This window comes from Cuculus canorus, chromosome 1, assembly GCF_017976375.1.
Source record: "Cuculus canorus isolate bCucCan1 chromosome 1, bCucCan1.pri, whole genome shotgun sequence".
Classification (NCBI taxonomy): Eukaryota; Metazoa; Chordata; class Aves; order Cuculiformes; family Cuculidae; genus Cuculus; species Cuculus canorus.
The window spans coordinates 138,958,561-138,980,157 of NC_071401.1; the positions used below are offsets into that span (position 1 = coordinate 138,958,561).

Consider the following 21,597-nt stretch of genomic DNA (forward strand, 5'->3'; position numbering starts at 1 on the left):
TTTTTGACTACAGACTGAGAACTAGCTGCAATGCTGTCTCATTTAATGGACCCTTTCCTTTTGGTGAAGGGATTGGTGGGTGCCCTAGGAAAAGATACTTTATCAGTAAAAAACTTAGTGATGATCATCTCATAAACACAAGCAAAAAATCCATCTATGCTTTCGACATGAAACCCAAGGTCTTCGGTATTAAAAACTTAAAAAACGGAGGGAATAAACAGGAGAGCAATACGATAACTAAAGGGTAACTGAGGTCCTAAATTCTGCCCACAAATCTAGGCATTTTGGTTTTTTTTTTTTTTAACTTAGTTCAGCAGGTGAGTCAGATATAAAAAAAACAGGTGTTCATAGATAAATTTACCTTTTCTGTGACACAGGTATCACAACATTATTGCCCCCCCGCACACCAAACCACACAATTGGAAAAAAATGAGGAACTTATTAAAATATGAGGTATTTTACCTTTGAAATTTAGAAGGGGGTTAATTTCTGTGACAAATGAACTACATGACAAAAGGAAGTGGCCTCAAGTTGTACCAAGGGATGTTTAGACTAGATATTAGAAAAACATGCTTTACTGAAAGAGTGCTCAGGCAGTGGAACAAGATGCCCAGGCAAGTGGTAGCATCACCATATCTGGAGGTATTAAAAAGAAAAAAACAAACCCAAACACGTAGACATGGCACTTTGGGACATGGTTTAGTAGGCATGATGGCATTAGGCTGATGGCTAGACTTGATCTTAGATGTCTTTTCCAACCTTAATGATTCTATAAGCAGGTAAACTCAAAGACCTTTTAATATGAAAGCACAAGAGCTCATTTACAGCTGGATACACACAGCTTTTAATCGAAGGACAACACGTGTGTAACAAAAAAATTTAATTAAACCCCAAATAAGCAACTACATTAAATAAGTCCACTTGCAACCAAAAGGATGCCAGGACAGGGATATATCCTTCAGAGTTCTAATGTAAAGGAGAGCTTTATGCCTCAGACAGTCCCAACTGCCTTTCAATTTAAGAAAAGATTTTTGTCTCTTATTTTGACTAGAAATACAAAAGTATAGCAACTGCCATATTACTCTCCTATAGTCATCATACAATTATAGTGTTCTTTTACCATTAGAAAAGAAAATTTTCCATGCTTTTGTCACTTTCCTAGCTAACATTCTTTGCTTTTCTTAATATCCTGAAGAGCAGTTCTTCAGAAAACAGTATGCAGCTATACTACTTCCATTAACACCTTTTCCAGCTTTCCTCAAAAATTGACAGTAATTGATTTTTAAAATAAAGCAGAATGACTAGGTAAGTTCTCTAAAATGATAGATTCCTTCCTTTTACGCTAGAACTCTAGTATATTCTCACAAGCCAATAGAAATTTCACTTGAAATTTAGGTTTTGGGAGATATTTTGTCTGAAGTAATCATCAAGAACAAGCAGTCCTTAAATGAACTCTGACTTGAAAAAAATTGGCTTTTCCTAGAAGGTGAGCAATTAAGACTTACATCACCTAAACGCACCAAATGGAAACACTCTGTTTTTGAATGACTGCCATAAAACAACTAGTAATGGCTGTTCTTGGACCAATCAAGACTAATATCGAACACTCAAGTAAGTGTGTTTGACATATACTGACTGATACAAAAGTGTGTAACAGAAAAGAAGCAAGCGAGGAAAGGGACTTAGCTAATTAATAGGTTGCTATCACAGACACTTACATACTTGGCTACCTCACGTGAGCCCTGAAGACTATATTCAGCATAATGACAGCGGAACAAAAGATGTTACAAAATTCTACTCAGACCACAATTATCCTCCATTCAAAGCCCCCAGGAAATGATTGAGAAATACAGAGATTAAAAAAAACAAACAGGGGGACTAAAAACAACACAACAGCAGGAAATAATGCTGAAGTAACACACACTGAGCCATCACTATTAACTACTGCAATCCTAGCCTGTATTTTGTTCTTTCCCTTAGTAGAACCAGATAGTACAGAAAATCAGCTTGTGAAGTAACACGTATTTAGCACAAGATTGTTACTATCAGAACTAACTGGTTTCCATATTAGGGCTCTAGCCATAATCAGCCTAGCCAAAAAATTGGGATACCAATTTTTACAGACTTTGCTAGGTAACTGACTCACAAAAGTACTACTGTTATTTCTGAGCTATACCCACCTTTTTTAAATCCAATGTCTATAAAACTGAGTTTCCTTGATCTAGACCAAGTAAGTATAAGAACTACCCTACTGGAAGAGACTTCCCTTTGAGACTCAAGCTTGCCATTATACTTGAAGGTATATAAAATATTTAATCCCAAAACAAGACTACCTATGGTACACGTTTTCCCTGACAGACGTGTTTTTTAATTTTCTTTTATTCAGGGATTAACACTTATGATTAGATCAGTTGCTGGAACAATCATATCTGCAAAATTTCATGGGTCTATAAGTCCTATGCTATGCTACCAAAAGCACGCTAACCATATTCCTTCAAACAAGCTCAAGAGCAAGTTTCCTGTTGTCATTCACTTTCTCAGTCAGAAATTTTAACACTGAATTACAAATTTCAGTATGGAAAAGTTTAACCTTTACTAAAAAAAAAAAAAAAAAGAAGAAAACCAAAACACTTTCACACGCAACACACTATTTTCACTCTCTAGGTTTTGGGCTTAGTTTTGTTTTCTGTCATAACTACTGTTATAAGCTATGCAGTAGCAGTAACTTCTGGAAGATATCATTGTAACAGAAAATATTTTTAGTAATAAAGCTGCCTTAAAATAAATAAATTATTAAAGGCAGACAATATTACCTGAAAAGAAAGAGAAGAGAGGGAAGTAGAGAAACAGTCACTAAAACTTGGTGGGGTTGGAGAGTGTGGAGAGGAGGGCATAAAATGCTACCTAAACTTAAAAAAAACCCCAAACCCTAATTCATTTTTGTATCCTAAATGGAAGAACTTCACTCTGAAGTAGTGTGGGTGGGACTTACCATCAAGTGATCCAGGACTGACAGCTATGAACTGCCCCAACTGTATCCATAAGAGGATGAAGCAACTCATTAGTAACGGATTGGTGGATATGGGAATGATAAACACTACTAATACCTAGAATTGCAGGTACAGATTAGGGGGAGAAAGAAAGAGAAAGTTAGAAAATACTATGCAGGAAATACAGTCAGTTCAACGGTCCTGCATTCCTGACTTCCTTATTATTCTCAGAGGTGTTAACCATAGTCATTGACTGCTTCAACTGAATTTTGTTGACAAAACCAGCTCTTATTCAAGCACAGAATGTGCACCATCAGGCATGATCCAAAGTTTAACGTACAAGTGTAAAGGACGAGGCGAAATCTCTAACTTGTTACAGTGTAAGCAGCTCAACTGGAAAATATGTAGAAAATTGAACTTTTGCACTCTTCACTTTTACACTCTACCAATAACAGATTAATAGAAACAGGGACAGAGAAGCAATAACTGTATCTTCACCACTTCTCATAAGAACAGGAACTCTGTGCACTATCACTGCAAGGAAGGCAGCTCAGCTCACTGGATACTTAAGAATAAATTTTTCAATTTATACACTGTACTCGGAAAAATAAACAGGATCGCTCCTAAAATAAAGGATGCTATATTTTAGAGAACCTTACCTTGAAAGGTTTGTCCCCGCTGTGTGTCAGCATATGCCTCTGCAACCAACTTTGACTTGTTGAAGGTGTATTATATACTTTGCAACCTTTCCATAAGCAAACAAACACCTAATAGAGTAAAAATGTGGTAAGTTTACACAAGTCAAATAAAACAGTAAAAAAAAAAAACCCAGACTAGCAAAGAAGCCTGTTTCCACAATATGAAGTGCTTCAAAGAATTTTAAACAATAACAATTTATTTTCCAACACAATTCTTGTATCATCAAGGAAAGAATTACAACCATAAGTGTTCAAAAAAGCAGGCATCTGGAATAAAATATAAAAAAAACAGATGCTCCTGCAGATAAATACAATCAAGAGCCACAGTACACATTGTAAAGAGTTTGTGTTTGCATTCAACATCTATATCCACCCGATACTGATGTGACTGATCCAAACCTACTGATACACAAGACCCAACCCCCTAAACTTTTGGTGTCTGCTGCTCCTCAGTTCAAGATCCCTTGGAATTTCCAAGATGCCAGGCTCTGTAACTGCTCCCTAACTGTCCCAGTATTTCCATCAGCAACTGCAGACTGCAGGGCATGCAGCAAAAGAGTATATTATTTGAAGTTACAGATCATGCAAGTGCAATCCCTCCAAAAGAACAAGCACTTGTTTCTACAACAACCCAGCAAAAGTCCAAGCAAGGCATCTTGGGAACCCTTGTCAAAAGGCTGAATCCAAAATACTTCTGAAAAACAACTTTTGGGAAGTAAAACTATTTAGTCAAAAAGTTTCCTGAGCTCCTTACAATCTAACTGGTTTGGTTTGGAGACATATTTTCAAGTATTATCTTGAAAATATACATTTTGCCATACAAGGGTGTTTATCCCATTGCTTTTAAGTACTTAATAAGCAGTCACTAGCCCCACTTTCTCTTCAGATTCACAGTCCTTGTAGAGTTAAGTAACATCTGAAATCCAAACAAATCCACAATTTATCTAACACCACTTAAACACCTCGCCAGCAGGTGGCAGACAAATCCTTGAAACAAAAAAAAAAAAACCAGGAGCAGTCCCCTTCCACATAATCAAATTGAAGAACTTCTAGAAAAATAAACCAACTCCAGTAGGGGGCATAAGAAGTGTGAACTGAAGGCAACAGTTCAGAGACACTTGATGCTTCCAACAAGCTCCTCTTTCAGAAAGACAAATACAGTCTAACATTTTTGAAATAAAAAGACCCACAAATCATATCACACAGAATATACAGGAACAGAAATATAATACAATAACACATCTTTCAGTTCCTTCTTAAGAAATGAAAAGAGCTTATGTACGGGACAACAGACACCCCTGGAGATGCAGTTATGTGAAAACCCACAGGATACCAGTACCCTTCATCCATTTGTTTCATCCAGGATGCATATAACACTTCTATAAACCCACGAACAGAATTACAGAAATGATCTCATGAGTGGCTAAAATGCCAGGTCACTGGACAGATGATTCAGCTTTGAGCCCGGACTGAAAGAAGTCACCAAATATGAAGATGAAAGTTCAATCATACCAAAAACCATCAGCTAAACACAACCAGAGTCACGGCTGTCTCAGTGACACAATTAGAAAAATTACTTAAAGTAATGCATATTACCATTTCATATAAAACTCTTATTCACTCAAGATAAAATGTAATGGCCTAACATTTTACTTCTGGATAAGTGGCAGGCTAAAAATTCAAAAGATAATGAATGTTCTAGGTTAAGAGTTGATATTTGCCCTCAAGAAATTAAAGAGCTGCAAGGTATAGTGCTGAAAGCAGGCAGATTGCTTTTGTTTGATGTAAAGGTAGTTTACACAACGTGTTCCAGGCAAAAGTAATTTGAGAAGTTGGGGAGGGGCTGGTATTTAAGTACAGAGTTGAAATTACTCTATTAGAAGATGTTTTGAAATAGTAAAGTTGTGAGATCAATGAAAATTGCACAATTTGACCAGGGATTACACTGAAATTTGCAGGATCATATATGCCCTTCAATTAAAAAAAAACCCAAACACTAAATGCCATTACATTGAAGGTATAATTGCCATCAGTATTACAGACAACAGCTGTTTTATTAAGACTGTACTCTCCAGTAAATAAGTCTTACATCTTCCCTATGATACATTCTGTATATGTTTTATCTTTAGTGAGACTCCACTCAAAAATAATCAAGATATGACATTGGCTTAATTCACACACAGTAACAGGTACACTAACGACTTTAAGAAAATGAATTCCAAATATAAGCACTTTAAGATAGCCTCAGGATGCTGAGAAGTTAGCATAACTTTCAAGAAACCAACAGCCTCAAATCATTTATTACAAAAAACTGACTACACTTCTAAAGCTAGGCATTCAATTAAAAACACAGAATAGTAAATTAAGTCAACTATTTAAAAAACAACAGTTGAATGCCTAATATCAGACTGCTGAATGCCCAACCTTAGTGCCGCTACCTACAGAAATTATACTTTAAAGCACAAAATTTGCTATGCCATTACAGTGGAAACTAAGAAATAGGGAGCAAAGAAAAGTAACACTAACCCCTCCTCGTTGACCATCCACATGTATCGAGCGAATGTGATCTGCCAAATCTGGACTGGAGCTGAAGCAAGCATGGCAGTGGTCCCAACAACAGTTATAAGCAATGCTTTTTGTGGAGGAGGCAGGAACTCCTTGTCCATTCATCATAACCGGAGTTGAACGTCCACTGGAAATTGTGCTGTCTACATCCATAATAGTGCTGCTTATGCTGTAACAAAAAAAAAAAAAAACAAAACAAAACACAAAAAGGAAGTTGGCATTTGTTGCACATTAAGAGAACAAATAAGAATTATAGCTCTTTGGGGTTTTGTTCAGACAAGATGCAAAGAAAATCTTACACAAACTTATTGTGGTTCATCACTTCATAAGACATGTACAGTCAGGATATAGCTACTATTAGTCGACTTCTTCTGGATACTGGCATCAAAACGGAGATGGAAAATTCTCCCATTTACTGACTTGTCAGAAAATTAACTCTCATGTGATTAACAAAACCATTTTTAAGCTACATTAAACAGCCATTCATTACTTTTATTTCCCAGGAGAGAAGAAGGAGGGGAGGGGTGGGTTAATAAAGGGAAGAAAAAAAAAATAAAAAGGAATGCTGTGTCAGACTGGAGATGTTATCTACTACAGCACTCACTGCTAACACTACATCCTTAGAAAGAATACAGCACTGGAGTTCTGCAGAAGCTTTAAGGTACTCCCACACTTGCCCCAGCATGGTGCCCATCACATGCATGGTCTAAACTAATGCTTTTTGTTCTGTGGGTTTTGTTCTAAAACTTTCCAGAGAAGCCAGACACAGCAGTGGGACTACGCGGCCAGTTTTGTCAGCCGTTCTGCTCTGTATCTTGGCAGATAGAGGCAAGGATTAAACTGGACCAGAAAAAAAAAAAGCAGCGTGTGCTTTTCCATATATAATCAAAAATACACAAATTGATGGATATTCTTCCTAGTTAAAAATTAAATAGCTATTGATATTTTTTTTTTTTTTTTACCTTGTCACCCTGTTCACTGCCGTTTAAAATCTTTGGGTTTGTCTTCCACAAAGCCACAACTTGAGAGGACCTCAGAAAATCAAGTAACCAAATCTCGTGCTCAAACAGGAGCAAGTGAGATCAGTTTGCTTGTGGTCTTCTCTAGCTGAGCTGCTTATGGACGTTTTCAAAGGCTGGAGTTTCTGCTACCTTTCATAAGAACTTTTCCAATGTCTCGCTAACCTCGTAGTGGGGAAGGGGGAAATTTCCCAACATCTCAGAATTTCCAGTATTGCAGCTTACGTCTGTTGCCTCTCATTTGTGGCAGCTACAGGGTTGAGAACTCTTGACTCCTCCTTTGCTCATTATCCCTACGAGGTCACTGAAAACAGCAAAACCCTTGCCCTTCTTATCCTATAGCATTTGTTTGAGCTTCTAACTATCTTGGAGACCCTCCACCAGATCCTCTCCAGTACGTGCATATCTGGGATGCGTCTCAAACCGGACACAGTAATCCGGACAGTCTTAACAGTGGTAGGTAGAAGTGAAGAATCACTTCTATTAAACATATAGATAACTTTTTCTAACACAGCCCACTATGCAGCAATAATTTACACACAAGTGTCTTTACATATTCTTGGGCAAAGTGCAAGGACAAAAAGAATAATTACATTACTTTAAAGAAGTAAAATAATAATTTCCTATTGAGTTCTATATAATATTTGTGATTTTCTAACTCTAATTATATCCCTTTTCTCCCTCACCTCTTGCATGTAATTTCTATGCTTAAGCTTTCTACTTTTAAAGGTATTAGGTACTGTTCTGTATTTTTGACCATCACTCTTTACACACCCTTTATTGTTCTATTACACATTCAGACAGATTTAAAAAAAAATCTACACTATTATTCAAAATCTGAAGACATCATTAGCATGTTTGCTTTTTTGTTCTAAAAGCCTTTACTAACAATTTCTCATATCATCTGTATCTTTTAATCACTACTAGTCTTTTCCAGCAACAGATTTTGAAATCATCATAGGTATTTGCCTTGTTTACATTTCCTCCACTCACTCACCATGTGGATGCCACTACATTTATCAAAAATATCTTGCTTTAGTCAATGCTTTCCAGTTAACCTTTTGTTTTAACTACCATAAGTAATCTGGTTTCATGAACAAACTCTGATCTGAGCAATAACAGTGAGGTAACACTTATGGAAATGTTGACTACAATATCCCAAGCACAGATCCTTAAAAATCATCTTCCAACCCCTTAGTCTCCTCATATTATCAAAACTGACCAACTATTCTTATGTCTTTGTTTTCCAAGTTTAAAAGAATGTTTTGAAGACCTTTTCAACTTTTTTTGCTTTAGTAAAAGTATATTAAATACATACTTCCTAAGCACTATATGAATATCACATGCTTTTTCCACACTCCCTCCTAATTTCAAGAAGATCTAACAATTTACACAGCCTGACTCCTACCCACGGAAGTCATACCACTCTTTGCTGCTACACAGCATTTTGCTATGTGCCCACTACTTTTATTTTCATCCCTTTTCTATACCCACAGCTTTCCATGCTTCCCCCCCACCTCCCCCAAGCAGCCTCGATTCCTTTCCTTTTATGACATACATACAAGCTCACAATCATTGTCTAGCAAATTAAAAAAAAGGAGGACAATGGAAGCTACAGATATGGCTTTCAATCTGTTCCATATCACAGCTTTTCCCAAAATGTTTACTTTATATTTGCCAGAAATGTCAAAAAAATATGCAACTAGCACTCTAGCAATGAGCTGAAGCTATCAGTCCCACCAGCATTAACATCCACTAACTACAGCTAATACAGTAATGGCAGTTTAGGATCCCTCCAGGAAATGGTCAGAATCTTTAAATGCAAAATATGATGCAAGCAATCCCATTTTTTTCTTTCCACATCAGGCCCACAATAGATACAACTAGGATACCGATATCTTCTCCTTCCTCAGCTGAGGCCTAAGCCGAAGTTTAGCCCCAAGAGTAAAAGCTGTAAACTTTTCTTTCATAACACTGTTTTACCAATAGGATCATAGGAAAAATTAATAAATAATTAAATGTGACCCCACATATGCCCGAGTTTGTGTTATCCAAATACATTTTTCTCAAAATCAGTACTTAGAAGTAGGTTTGAATGCATACAAGATGGCATATAACCTGACCACTTCTATCACCTACAGCAATGTTGTGCATATCAGTGGCTGCAACAGGAAGCTGCTTAACGAAGGATGGCAAAGCACTGCAGATACAGCACTCATGCAGTTGCTGTCTCAGATCATTTCATGTGGATCAGTAACCCTAACTTTCTCACAGTTGAAAAGTATTACTGTATTTTAGTACTTTAAGTAGGAGTTGCAACTTCCAAGCTATTTATAGTCAGTCCGAGTTTCTATATTCACTAACAGCATTGTAGAATCATAGAACCACTAGGAAGGAAAAAACCTTTGAGATGATTGAATCCAACTGTTCCTGTCCACTACTAAATCATATTCCTAAGCAATTCCGTCTACCCACCTGCTAAACACCTCCAGGGATGGTGACAACCACCTCCCTGGGCAGCCTGTACCAGTGTCCAATAAACCTTTCAGAGAAGAAATTTTTCTTAATGTCCTATCTGAACCTCCCCTGGCACAATTTGAGGCTAATTCCTCTGACCCTATTGCCTATCACTTGGGAGCAGAGACCAACACCAACCTTGCTAGAACTTCCTTTCAGGCAGTTGTAGACAGTTATAAGGTTTCCCCCTCAGCCTCCTCCAGACTAAACACCCCCAGTTCCCTCAACTGCTCCTCGTAAGACTTGTTCTCCACCCCCTTCACCAGCTTTGTTGCTCTCCTCTGGAAGCGCTGCAGCACCCCAGTAGCTTTCTTGTAGTGAGACCATGAAGGAGTCTTCTGCATAGTTGTCTCAACGGTTTTCTAGTTTTACAGCCTGGTCTTAAGTGAGAAAGTAACAAGAAAACGTAACGCAGAATGAGTTTTGAGAAAGAACATGTGGAGAAGCAGGTGGAGAAGTGTGCACTCAGGCAGATGTGCATGGTTTCTCCAGTTCACAGGCATGCAATCTGGTTAATTTCTCCAAGCACAGATGGGAACAACTCCAATTGATGAACCTGTAACATGAGCTTATTTCATATTATAAATGCAATGCAACATACCTTGATCACCTTACAATACAAAATCACTTGTCTTTTTTCAGGATAAAGAATGCAAATACTTAGGTGTTTTTTTAACACTATTCTACCTGTAGAAAATTACTCTTGTGTTTGAAGAAAAACACATGGAGTTAACTAGCAATACTGATTCAGCAAAAGATACTCTGATAAATAGGGTTATTAATAACTTGAGAAACCAATAACATTTTGAAACTCGATTTAGTTATAATAATTTAAATGTTTGCTTGGTTTGGTTCCAAGAGCCTAAGCCTTGGCTAAGGGCTAAAAGATTAGCGTTACATACACAGTATCAAAATTAGGCTTCAGAGGAACTAGAATAAAAAAAAAAAATTGTCCGTAGCACTTAAAGTCACAGCATATAGAATTTCTTGGAAATTGAGGATGAAGTACTACATTGGATTACAATTCTATAATCTATTCAAGTTATAGTCCTAAAAAAATTAACTCAAATTCACTTGATTGAGAACAGATCAGTATTTAATTTAAGAGGGAATGCCCTTTTTTTAGCTTGAAGAACTTCATGCAAGACATTAAAGAGTACACGCAAACATTGCTGTAACAGGACCTACTATAAAAATAGTTAAATTACTTATAGAATGAAATGGCCAATTCACACAAGAAGAGATCACTGTTTTCTGGTGGTTCTCTTGATGGGCTCTGCCAAAATTCAAGAAACTCACTGCCTTGACACATTCCTTCTCTAGAAATAATCCATTAAATAGAGAGGTAAAATGACTTTCTGATTTGTTTTTTCTTCTGTGGCTCCAGAACCAACATATTTCAGGTGAACCGGCACCTCACAGCGCTGACAGCCTAGAATTAGTTTCTATCTTTCTCCTCTAGCAAGTTTTGGGTCACCCAGGAAAGAGGTAAAACCTGCAAAGAGAATCTGTGAAAGAACAGCAACATCTTTCCTCTTCGTCATACTGCCCTGTGCAGCTCAAACATGTGTACATTTTCTCTAGTCTCCCACACACTGAGAAAATATCAAGAAGCTTTTCAGATGAAACTTTGCAGCATATATAACATCAGACAACACACTGACTTGGGAGGCCTCCTGCCCTTGACCTGCCATTTCAAGATGAAGCAGAAAGACAATGGCAAATTTTACAGTCAGAGATGCAGCTGCTGCTAAGTTTGAGAAGACTTAACTGCAACACTGTTTCTGTTAACCATTTTTTGTTTCTTGCAATTTCAGAAAGGGTATGAGGACAGGACAAGCAAGTGGGTAGGACGTATGCACATCCTCCATCATCTTATATAGCTCACTTGAATCTTTTCTTGAGGAAAAGCGTGGAAGCACACCAACTCAGCCTGAGGAAACCTGGACTACTAAAATAGAGTCTGTATATCTATCAATCTATGAACAGGGATTTTTTTAAGCCAATCTGATCTTCTAGCTGCTTGGGTCGATAGAAGAGAGGGAAAAGTTCCTTCACAAAGGGAAGGTAGTAATGGAAATTACTTCCTTCTCATCTGAAATTCACAAAGCCTGTAAGTGGGAAAGTACTGAAGTGTATAAAAGAGCAGAAAACTGAACAAAATAAGGAAAACAGGCATTATGGCAAACTACTGGTAATGGAACAAACACTGAAACAACTTTTTAGCTAAATAAGTTAAAGCAAGTTTTTTCTGCCTTTTTCCCCAGCTGGGAGATATCTGTTTAAATCCTGACTGTCACTATCAAAGCAGAATGACACGAGTAGAACTTAAAAGCTTGTGGCATTCCCCTATTGCTACTGACAGACAGATCTGGGTTTGCTCCCAAGCTGTAAGCAGGCTCCAGCTCCATTGTAATGGATCTATAGACCATAGCCTGATGAAGAACATTAGACATTTCAGTTTCAGAGAGTTCAACTCAGGGGTCATCCCAAACAATAAAGCATCAAAAACAGTCACTGCTGGAGAGAGCCTGCATACACAATAGCTGTTTTTAAGAACCACCATTTAAAAGACTCACTAATTACTAAAATTTAAAACTGTTACAGCAAACACAATGTAGTCTTCGAGCTTATGTTATCCCTATTTTCATCCTAAGCAAAGCGCCATAATCAACTAAGTAAAAATTACAGCACTACAGGTGAAAGCCAAATGCCTTAGTAAACCCACACCTCACTTTACCAAGTCTGCAACACTGGCAAACAGTGGCTTCCAAACGCAGAAAGGCAGAACTGAAAACACAGAATCTTACTAAGAGTCAGACCTTTTTCCCCTCCTCCTACAATTTTTCCCTCTAACAAGAGATCAGCAGCTCTGAAATTATACTAACATTTACAGCATTTTCATTAAGCAACAACATTAATGTAAGCTTAAACAGAGGAATCATTGCCTCAGAGGCACTGTTTCAGGTCTTATTTTTACCTGTACCTACTGTATCAGTAGCTAGAAATGATACATCGTCAAAATCAAGATTAAGATTTTTTTAGCATCACTTTCATGTTAAAAGGTTGGTACCTGCACAATCTATATATTCATCTGAACCAAATGCATCTAAGCTGGTTAAATTCAGTCCAAATTGAACTTTAAAATAATTCTGAGACAAAAAATAATAGCTAAAGTCTTCTAAGAAGTTGCAAATCATTTTCACTTTATAGGAAACAAAAAAAAAAGTTCAAGCATTTTAAGCCCTGGATTATTCTCTTCCTTTAAAGTTCAGTGCAAAATTAAGCCACTGTTGGAGTCAAGTAAATATGAACATTTTGTATAAGGAAAAGAAAATCCAAACTATTCCCAATTTAAAAAGCATAAATTTCAAACCATATATTTTATCACATGTATACTTGGGCACTAATTGCTATGTACAGCTAAACGACAATGAAAATATAAAGAGCCTGCGACTTACTATATTAAAGAAAACTGTGAATTACACATCATTCGTGACACTTTCCAAGGAGATAAATTTCTTCAATACTGCAAATAACCCCTTCCATTTGATTTAATAAATGGAATGCCCAAAATTTGTTGTTTCCCTTTCCTTATACTCTTTCAAAACAACAGGCAGCAGGAGTCTAGAAGGACTATCAACAAAAACAAAAGAATAACAGCATAATTTCAGTTTTAGTTTCCATGAACCCACATTAGCGACAGTCTACTTGAAGGAAGAGTAGAGCCAGGCACAGAACACATGCACAAAACCCAATCAATTTGCTATTATACTTTTAATGTCTGCTAAACATACTCCCTCTAGACCTTAACTGAAGCAACCTTCCCCGAGGCAAAATTCAGACCTAACAGATGGGCCTTATACCGTGCCCTTGAGGGTCAACAAGCACTATTTCGGTTTGATCAACAGGAGCTCATTTCAGAGTTACAGTACCTCTAAGGAGAATGCCTAGCTTCCAGTCCCCAGATGTTCAGTAGGTAAGCAAAGGACTCAGCTGATTTCAACTAACAGCAAGGGAAACAACTGTGACAGATCCTACAATAAATAACTGCATCTTGTCAAGCAACAAATTAAAAATGAGCAGAGATTTTTGGGCACATACATGGCATGGTTGCTAAAACCAACACTAAACTGATTTAAATGAAGAATCCTCAGAAACAGCTTCTTCTAAAGTACACAGTGATAAAGCATCAAATCCACAAAAGATTGCCTGTGACTAGATTAAAAGCATAATCAATATTCAAGAATCCAAATCCTACAAACCTCGCTGGAAGAAAGAGAGAAAGAGAAAGAGAGAGAAAAAGAGAAAGGGGGAGAGAGGGAGGGAGAGAGGGAGGGAGGGAGAGAGGGAGGGAGGGAGAGAGGGAGGGAGGGAGAGAGGGAGGGAGGGAGAGAGGGAGGGAGGGAGAGAGGGAGGGAGGGAGAGAGGGAGGGAGGGAGAGAGGGAGGGAGGGAGAGAGGGAGGGAGGGAGAGAGGGAGGGAGGGAGAGAGGGAGAAAGGGAGAGAGGGAGAAAGGGAGAGAGGGAGAAAGGGAGAGAGGGAGAAAGGGAGAGAGGGAGAGAGGGAGAGAGGGAGAGAGGGAGAAAGGGAGAGAGGGAGAAAGGGAGAGAGGGAGAAAGGGAGAGAGGGAGAAAGGGAGAGAGGGAGAAAGGGAGAGAGGGAGAAAGGGAGAGAGGGAGAAAGGGAGAGAGGGAGAAAGGGAGAGAGGGAGAAAGGGAGAGAGGGAGAAAGGGAGAGAGGGAGAAAGGGAGAGAGAGAGAAAGGGAGAGAGAGAGAAAGGGAGAGAGAGAGAAAGGGAGAGAGAGAGAAAGGGAGAGAGAGAGAAAGGGAGAGAGAGAGAAAGGGAGAGAGAGAGAAAGGGAGAGAGGGAGAAAGGGAGAGAGAGAGAAAGGGAGAGAGAGAGAAAGGGAGAGAGAGAGAAAGGGAGAGAGAGAGAAAGGGAGAGAGAGAGAAAGGGAGAGAGAGAGAAAGGGAGAGAGAGAGAAAGGGAGAGAGAGAGAAAGGGAGAGAGAGAGAAAGGGAGAGAGAGAGAAAGGGAGAGAGAGAGAAAGGGAGAGAGAGAGAAAGGGAGAGAGAGAGAAAGGGAGAGAGAGAGAAAGGGAGAGAGAGAGAAAGGGAGAGAGAGAGAAAGGGAGAGAGGGAGAAAGGGAGAGAGAGAGAAAGGGAGAGAGAGAGAAAGGGAGAGAGAGAGAAAGGGAGAGAGAGAGAAAGGGAGAGAGAGAGAAAGGGAGAGAGAGAGAAAGGGAGAGAGAGAGAAAGGGAGAGAGAGAGAAAGGGAGAGAGAGAGAAAGGGAGAGAGAGAGAAAGGGAGAGAGAGAGAAAGGGAGAGAGAGAGAAAGGGAGAGAGAGAGAAAGGGAGAGAGAGAGAAAGGGAGAGAGAGAGAAAGGGAGAGAGAGAGCAGGCCTTCAATGAATATTAAGCAAACTTTAATGCCTATCTCTTTATGAAAGTTACTGTCAGAATACTGGCATCAAGGCACCACTACGCAGTAAAATGCAGGACTCAAGGCAACCATATGCAGGTATCCAAGCAGATTAAAATTCATCTTTGCTTTATGCTCTCCAAATGATTGTGCCAATTTAAAAGTGAGATTAAAACAGATACTAAGAAAAATGAAGAGTTCACAAAACAGGAGCAACCACTATGAGCCAGTAACAGAGCAGAAAGGTTTTAACACTTGCCTTACGATTTTGTTACATCTTTGGCAAATTTGATGTTTTATTTTGCACCTACGTTGCTAACAGATAGACTCCTACTACTAAATTTTCATAATTTAATTGTCCAAGTCAAACATTTATGTTCCACAAGCAACATCAATGGATGTAGTTGGATTGTGGTATGGAACTGTCATAACATTTTAGAGCTCTTATAGCTTTTTTTTATCTAACTAGCAAATAATCCAGAGAAGTAGACAGAAAAGAGGTTTTTTTTTTCTTTTCCTGAGAAGATCATTTATCTTTAATTAAATATCCAAAATAATTTCATGACTGATAATGACAGTCCTCTGAATTCAGGAAAATCTACCACAGTAAGAAAAAAAAGTGTGTGCTGACGAACTACAAAAACAGAACAAAAACCAGATCGCAGAACCCTAAACGGCTGCCAAAAATAAAGATAATTCACATGGCAACAAGGAATTAGAATACCTGGATCAAAACAATAAGCCAGAACTACATAAAGTGAAAGTCTACCACTGTGTTTTAAAAGCAGTACCTTCTGTTCACATCTGCTCCTGAAGCTTGTACCCACAAAGACTACTGGTATCAGACAATGCAACTGACTCCGTGGCTTTTCAGAGGTAAGGGAGGAAAAAGGGCATAGACAAAAATTGCATAAATCAGCAAAGTTACTTTGTAAGTGAGGGAGAATCAACCCAGCAAATGTAATACTAAAAGGTTAAGAGAGGCAGAAAAGGGAAATAACAGTGATTTGCAATCTAGCATTGTCCAGAAGCACCTTCAGGTTCTCAATACCTTTAAATAAATAAACATCAAGGCAACTTCTAGACAAAGGAAAAAAGACCATGATTTCCAGGAATGCACGATTTAAGGGAGTACTCACTCACTTGAGAGCACTCATGCTTTTAGATCGCTTAGGTATGTTTTAGAAAATCAAACCTACAGATTTTACACAGATTAAGTTATTCTAACAAAAACTTCACTAAATGAACAAGACTCAAAAACTATTACAAAAATCAATCTTAAAAACAAGAGTGCAAAACTCTTTATTGGATACCTGTATAGTAATATGACTAATGAGAAATTGGCATAGAGGAAAATGGAACAGTTAAGGGAGCAAATTTTATGCAGCGATAACAAAAAAACTTGTTTTGAAATCCTTTTTGAAGCAGCAGCTTATCTTGGAGTAAAGCTATGCCTAGATCAGGTATAAATATCTAGAGAACGGAGTGACACTGCAAACACTCCAGACTGAAAATACATGGGGGGGGGTAAGGAAGAAGAGGGAAAAACTCTTCAAGATACAGAAATTGAAGGAACTAAAATAAACATACACAGGAAACAAAACAAGACTGAGAAAGTACGATATGAATCACCATCTCTAGAACTGTTTCCACTCTCCTGAATCACTTACTTTGATTATTTAGATTGTTAACCCTACAGTATTTGGGCTCATAACATTTACATAACACAAATCCAGGTTATTGCAATATTTGTAGCCTACAGAGCAACCGGTAACAAAATAAAGAAACCTGGAATGACAAAATATCAGGAGAGTAACGAAAGGGTAAAGCAGGTTGAATATGCACGCCTTGTGACGTGACAACACAAAGACTGCATATGCAAAAGGATTATACAAAACAAGAAACTGTAAGATGTTCTGCCTCACAGAAACAAAAAAATTTACTTTCATTTCTGGGAAACGCATTATCTTCGACTTGATAATCTCCTTGGAAAGTTATGGAACAGCAACAAGTGGTTCATAATTTTTAATCTTTAGTGATAAAACAGTATGTTTACTAGCTATGTTTACTAGCACAGCTTAAGAGAACCACAGAAGAAATATATCCAGTCATTAAGGAACCACCAAAATTGAGTTTTTTGGGTTTTTTTAACTGTGCTTTACATTCTAAGAACCATAATCAATATGAAGTAGTCTAATGGGCACTGGAAATTAACAGCCTCCAGGTATGGTATCAAGGAAACTTCACCTGCTACAACTATTACTTTCTCATTCTCAGGATAGCCTCCCTCACTCTCAGAACACAAACACTTGGAAAATAAGCATAAAAAACAAAATGACCAAAGAAAGACACAAAACTCCTAGACAAGACCTAAAAAAACCCCTCCAGTTTAAGTTACCATCACATGAAGTTCAACTTAGTAACGAATAAAAAATACATAGATAGGATAACATTCCATAATGTAGAAGCTTTGTCTATTCGTACTTCACTGAAGAGTTGCTACTTCAAGTATTACCAGGCATCAAAAGCAGAGAAGCCAGCAAAGTAAAACTCCACTAATCAACTCAACTCATAATAGAAAGGTCATAAATTAAGGTCCGACTCCAGTTCTGCTGGACACTGAATTAACTACTACTTGTAAAACTTATCTAACCTACAATTTGGCATGCAAGCTAGCCTAAGGAAGTCGACTTAAAGATATGTCAAAAGTAGTTTTATTTCAAATGAAAAAAGGTTTAGGTTTCTCTGTTTACTGCATACATAATGAAAAGATTTTCTTTGCATCTTTAAGATTTTTTTTATTTGGAATCTAAGTCATGATTATAGCACAACAAACTATAACAATCAAAATAAGGACTTTATGGTAATATTACAAGGGAACTAGTAATTTGTACAAAATGCTGCATGGAAAAACGTTACAATTAACAATAAGTGGAGATTCTTTATGCTGCATTCTTATTTAGGTAAAGTATATTTAGTAACTGAATGTGCCAATAATCTTATCTTTTACAATTCTCTACTCAAACAATTTAGATGCATTTTACTCCCTTTAAAACTACATAAGGTATTTGAATTATAGCACTTCTCTATGGTGCATCAGGATGACAACTTTCAAATCATACCAAACCTTTTGCTCTTCTTTCACTATAAAATATCTTTGCATATATCTTAAGCAACTTCTATTAAAGAAAGTTTCCATTAAACATTAGCAACTGAAGTTTAACAAAAGATACCCAAGATCTTCAATTCTAGTGTAAAGAAGAAAATTAGATATGGGAAAAGAAATCCCAGGTCTTTTTCTTTTATAATTTATTTTACCACTGTGAACTAGAAAAAAAGTACACCAGGATCTCGACTGAGATGCCTCAATTTTTTCCCCCAATTATTTGTTGTTCTTTAGTTCTGCAAAATAACTATGAGAATTGTAAACACTGTCTTAGTATATCACAAACCAAATGATAAACAGCATGCGTAACATGTAATATTGATATTTCATTTTCTTAAGTTTGTTTGAACACATTTGTATCCTAAACATGAACAATTCCAGAATGCATATAAAGTTAAAAAGGAAACAGTTATACAAATAGATAATAAAACAAAGGAACTTCTACCTCAAAGAATCTTACAAAACTACTACTTTTTTTTCTTGTTTTCTGCAAGTAGTGGCACCATATTTTTTTGGCAACTGGCAGAGTGGATAAAACCCAATGTTCACTCAAAGGAGTTCCTTACTCTCTTCTGTTCCCTCCTCTGGCACAAGTTAACTGGAGACCACATTCCCACCTGTTTCAAAGACTCCCTGCTCCTTTACAGCAGAGACTAATTTTTCACTTCCTCTGCCTTAAAGCTCTTGCTTCTTTCTCAGGCTCTTAGAGATGGCTCATTCCCTATCACACCAAAAGTTTGTGTTTATCTCACCTTCCCCCTCTGTCCCTCATCAGTAACTTCTATACAATGTCCCCACTTTCCTACCAATAATAGGCTGCTCTACAACTCCAGCTCAATGGGTTGTAGGTGTAGTTCCATGATGTTTCTGTGCTAGCCCTGCAAACAGCTTGTTCCCCTACCATTATTCTCTAATTGGATAGTGTTTTTAAAAAAAAGATGTAAATATATTAAAACTATTGATTGGAAAGCTCTTCAGATTTGAATAAGAGTGACCACAGTAGAACATTTTCACTGCATCATCCAGAAAAGTTACTTTTATCTGTGACTCCAGACCAGAAATGCATTATGTCAAATCTCTGTCAAATAGATGTTCCGGCTGCACATAACACCTAGTTAAATGTGGGTTGGGGGGGTGGGGCAGGGAACGAACCAATAGACGGTTCTTCCCACTACTGCCTAGTAAATTCCCCAAAACAACCCACCGAACACATTCAGAAATTACCAGGTTTAATGGTGTCAAATTTAAACAAAACGCACATAGACCTGTGTGGATCTACAAATCCAACATAAAAGCAACACCATTTATCTCTTACACTGAATAGGAAAATGTTTTTCTCCAATTCTATTAAGTATATTTACATCTTACTACAATAACACCTCGTTGTATCAAGCTCTTTCATCTAGTTCACAAAAAGACCTCAGGTTAATCACTTAATTATATCAACCAGCAGCTTTACTACTAAAGATACTTGCCATACAAAATATCTGAGCTGTTTTGTCTTCCCATCAAAAGCTATTTTCTTCAGTTCCAGAAAGGCCTGAACACAAGCATTACAGAAACAAGGGGTTTATTTTGTAATTTGAAAGCAAATAACAGAAGCAACAATAAATGCAGTCAGAAATGCTGAAAATGTAATTTTCAGCAGTATTTTGGAAACTCAGGAAATCTGCTGTATACCCCACTCTGACACGTCAATATTACGTGCACTCTAAAAATGTAATGACTTAACCATCTTGCCATAAGTGCTAATGATTGATTCTTCACTTCCTCAATAAGAACAAGTGAGACTATGCAGCAGAAAGAGGCCTGAAGCCCTTCTAGATCTGGTAACGTGGACACACAAAGCATATCTATTCGTACCATACGCCTTTCTGATTGTATTTCAAATTTACTGTTCTGCCTTCATAAACGTCACTCATAGAATCCACATGTCACTGCCTATTCCGTCCTGAAAATTCTTCACTTTTAAGAGTTTAAAGCTAGAAAAAATAAAGACTACATTTAAACCTTTAAATAGGTAGTATTTTAAAATCAGCATATGTATTAAAGGATGAGAAGGCCTTAATATTAAATCACCTCAACCTAGATCCTGAATTTTTCAGATTCAAATTTCTTATCTTTCAAGGTTAGCTTCACACTGCCTCATTTCACTCCATAAAACGAACAAATCTGACAATCTAAAGCACAAAAATGTTTCCTATTGAAAAAAACTTTTCGAAAACATGTTTTAAAGACTGTTCACCTGTTGCACAAGAACATAATAACCACAGCTCCAGAACTATTCTACAAGTCTAAAACCATTATGATAGCTATAAGTTTCCTTGAGTATTCCTTAAGTCGGTCCCTCCCAATAACCAATTCTGTTGGTGAATAACAGCAAATGTGAAAAGGCTCAGAAAAAAGAGAAAGAAAGGCTTACAAGTCACATGAAAATTGCCTGCTCTGTGAAAAAGATGGGAACTAATTAGTGCTGTGCCTGAGGGAAAGATTACTACATAGGTCCAACAACAACCTGTTACATTTGGCCTAACACCTAGTCAATCAGCACTTTCGTATCAGTCAGCAAAACAGCTGATACTTACAGCTAAAATTTTTCAGTGTTTCTTGCCTAGTCAGTAAGCGGAGAACACAAAGGATAAACCGCTGAAGAAAGGTAAAAATGATGTCAGAATCAGACATCATGGGTAACTTCTAGGCGAGAGAAAAAATACACACGACAAATTCAAAGGTGAACAAAAAATGCCCTTCATATAGCTTTAAGACTTATATTTCTGCTAAACATCTTACTACAATTGCAAGATCTACCACTGTTCTCTAAATCAAACAATAACTGATAATGAAACTATTTCAGATTTAAATATATTTCTGTAATAAAACTTACCCATACACAAAATTTAAATTATTTAAGTAACATAATGCTAAGTGTTTGTAAGTAAATGCCATAGTGCAGCAATACCTACCAGCGAGCTGCAGTCACACCTTCACTGCATTTGTATCAGCTGATTTATACCCAAATTCATGCACCTGCTAAGGTCTAGCTTCAGTACCCATGGCCCAATGCTAAACTCAGTTACTGTGTTTATAGTTCACTGAAACATTACTTTTTCTTTTAAAGTTATTGCAAATATTTCTCAGCACTGTTGTAAGACTAACTGTTCCAGAGAACTCTGGAGAACCACATCCATCCTTTCAGTGCAGCTGAAGTTAGAGAAA

At 37.4% G+C, this 21,597-nt stretch overlaps 1 protein-coding gene across 2 annotated transcripts in view; it reads right to left on the reverse strand.

Moving 5' to 3' along the window:
- AEBP2 (AE binding protein 2) overlaps positions 1 to 21,597 on the reverse strand; it is a 49,536-nt gene that overhangs the window by 23,899 nt on the left and 4,040 nt on the right. For both annotated transcript variants that reach the window (XM_054073142.1, XM_054073136.1), the window contains exons 2-3: positions 6,215 to 6,422; positions 3,650 to 3,757 (exon numbers count right to left, since the gene is read on the reverse strand). In XM_054073142.1, the coding sequence (XP_053929117.1) occupies positions 3,650 to 3,757; positions 6,215 to 6,422 (316 nt within the window). The remainder of the gene's footprint in view (positions 1 to 3,649; positions 3,758 to 6,214; positions 6,423 to 21,597) is intronic.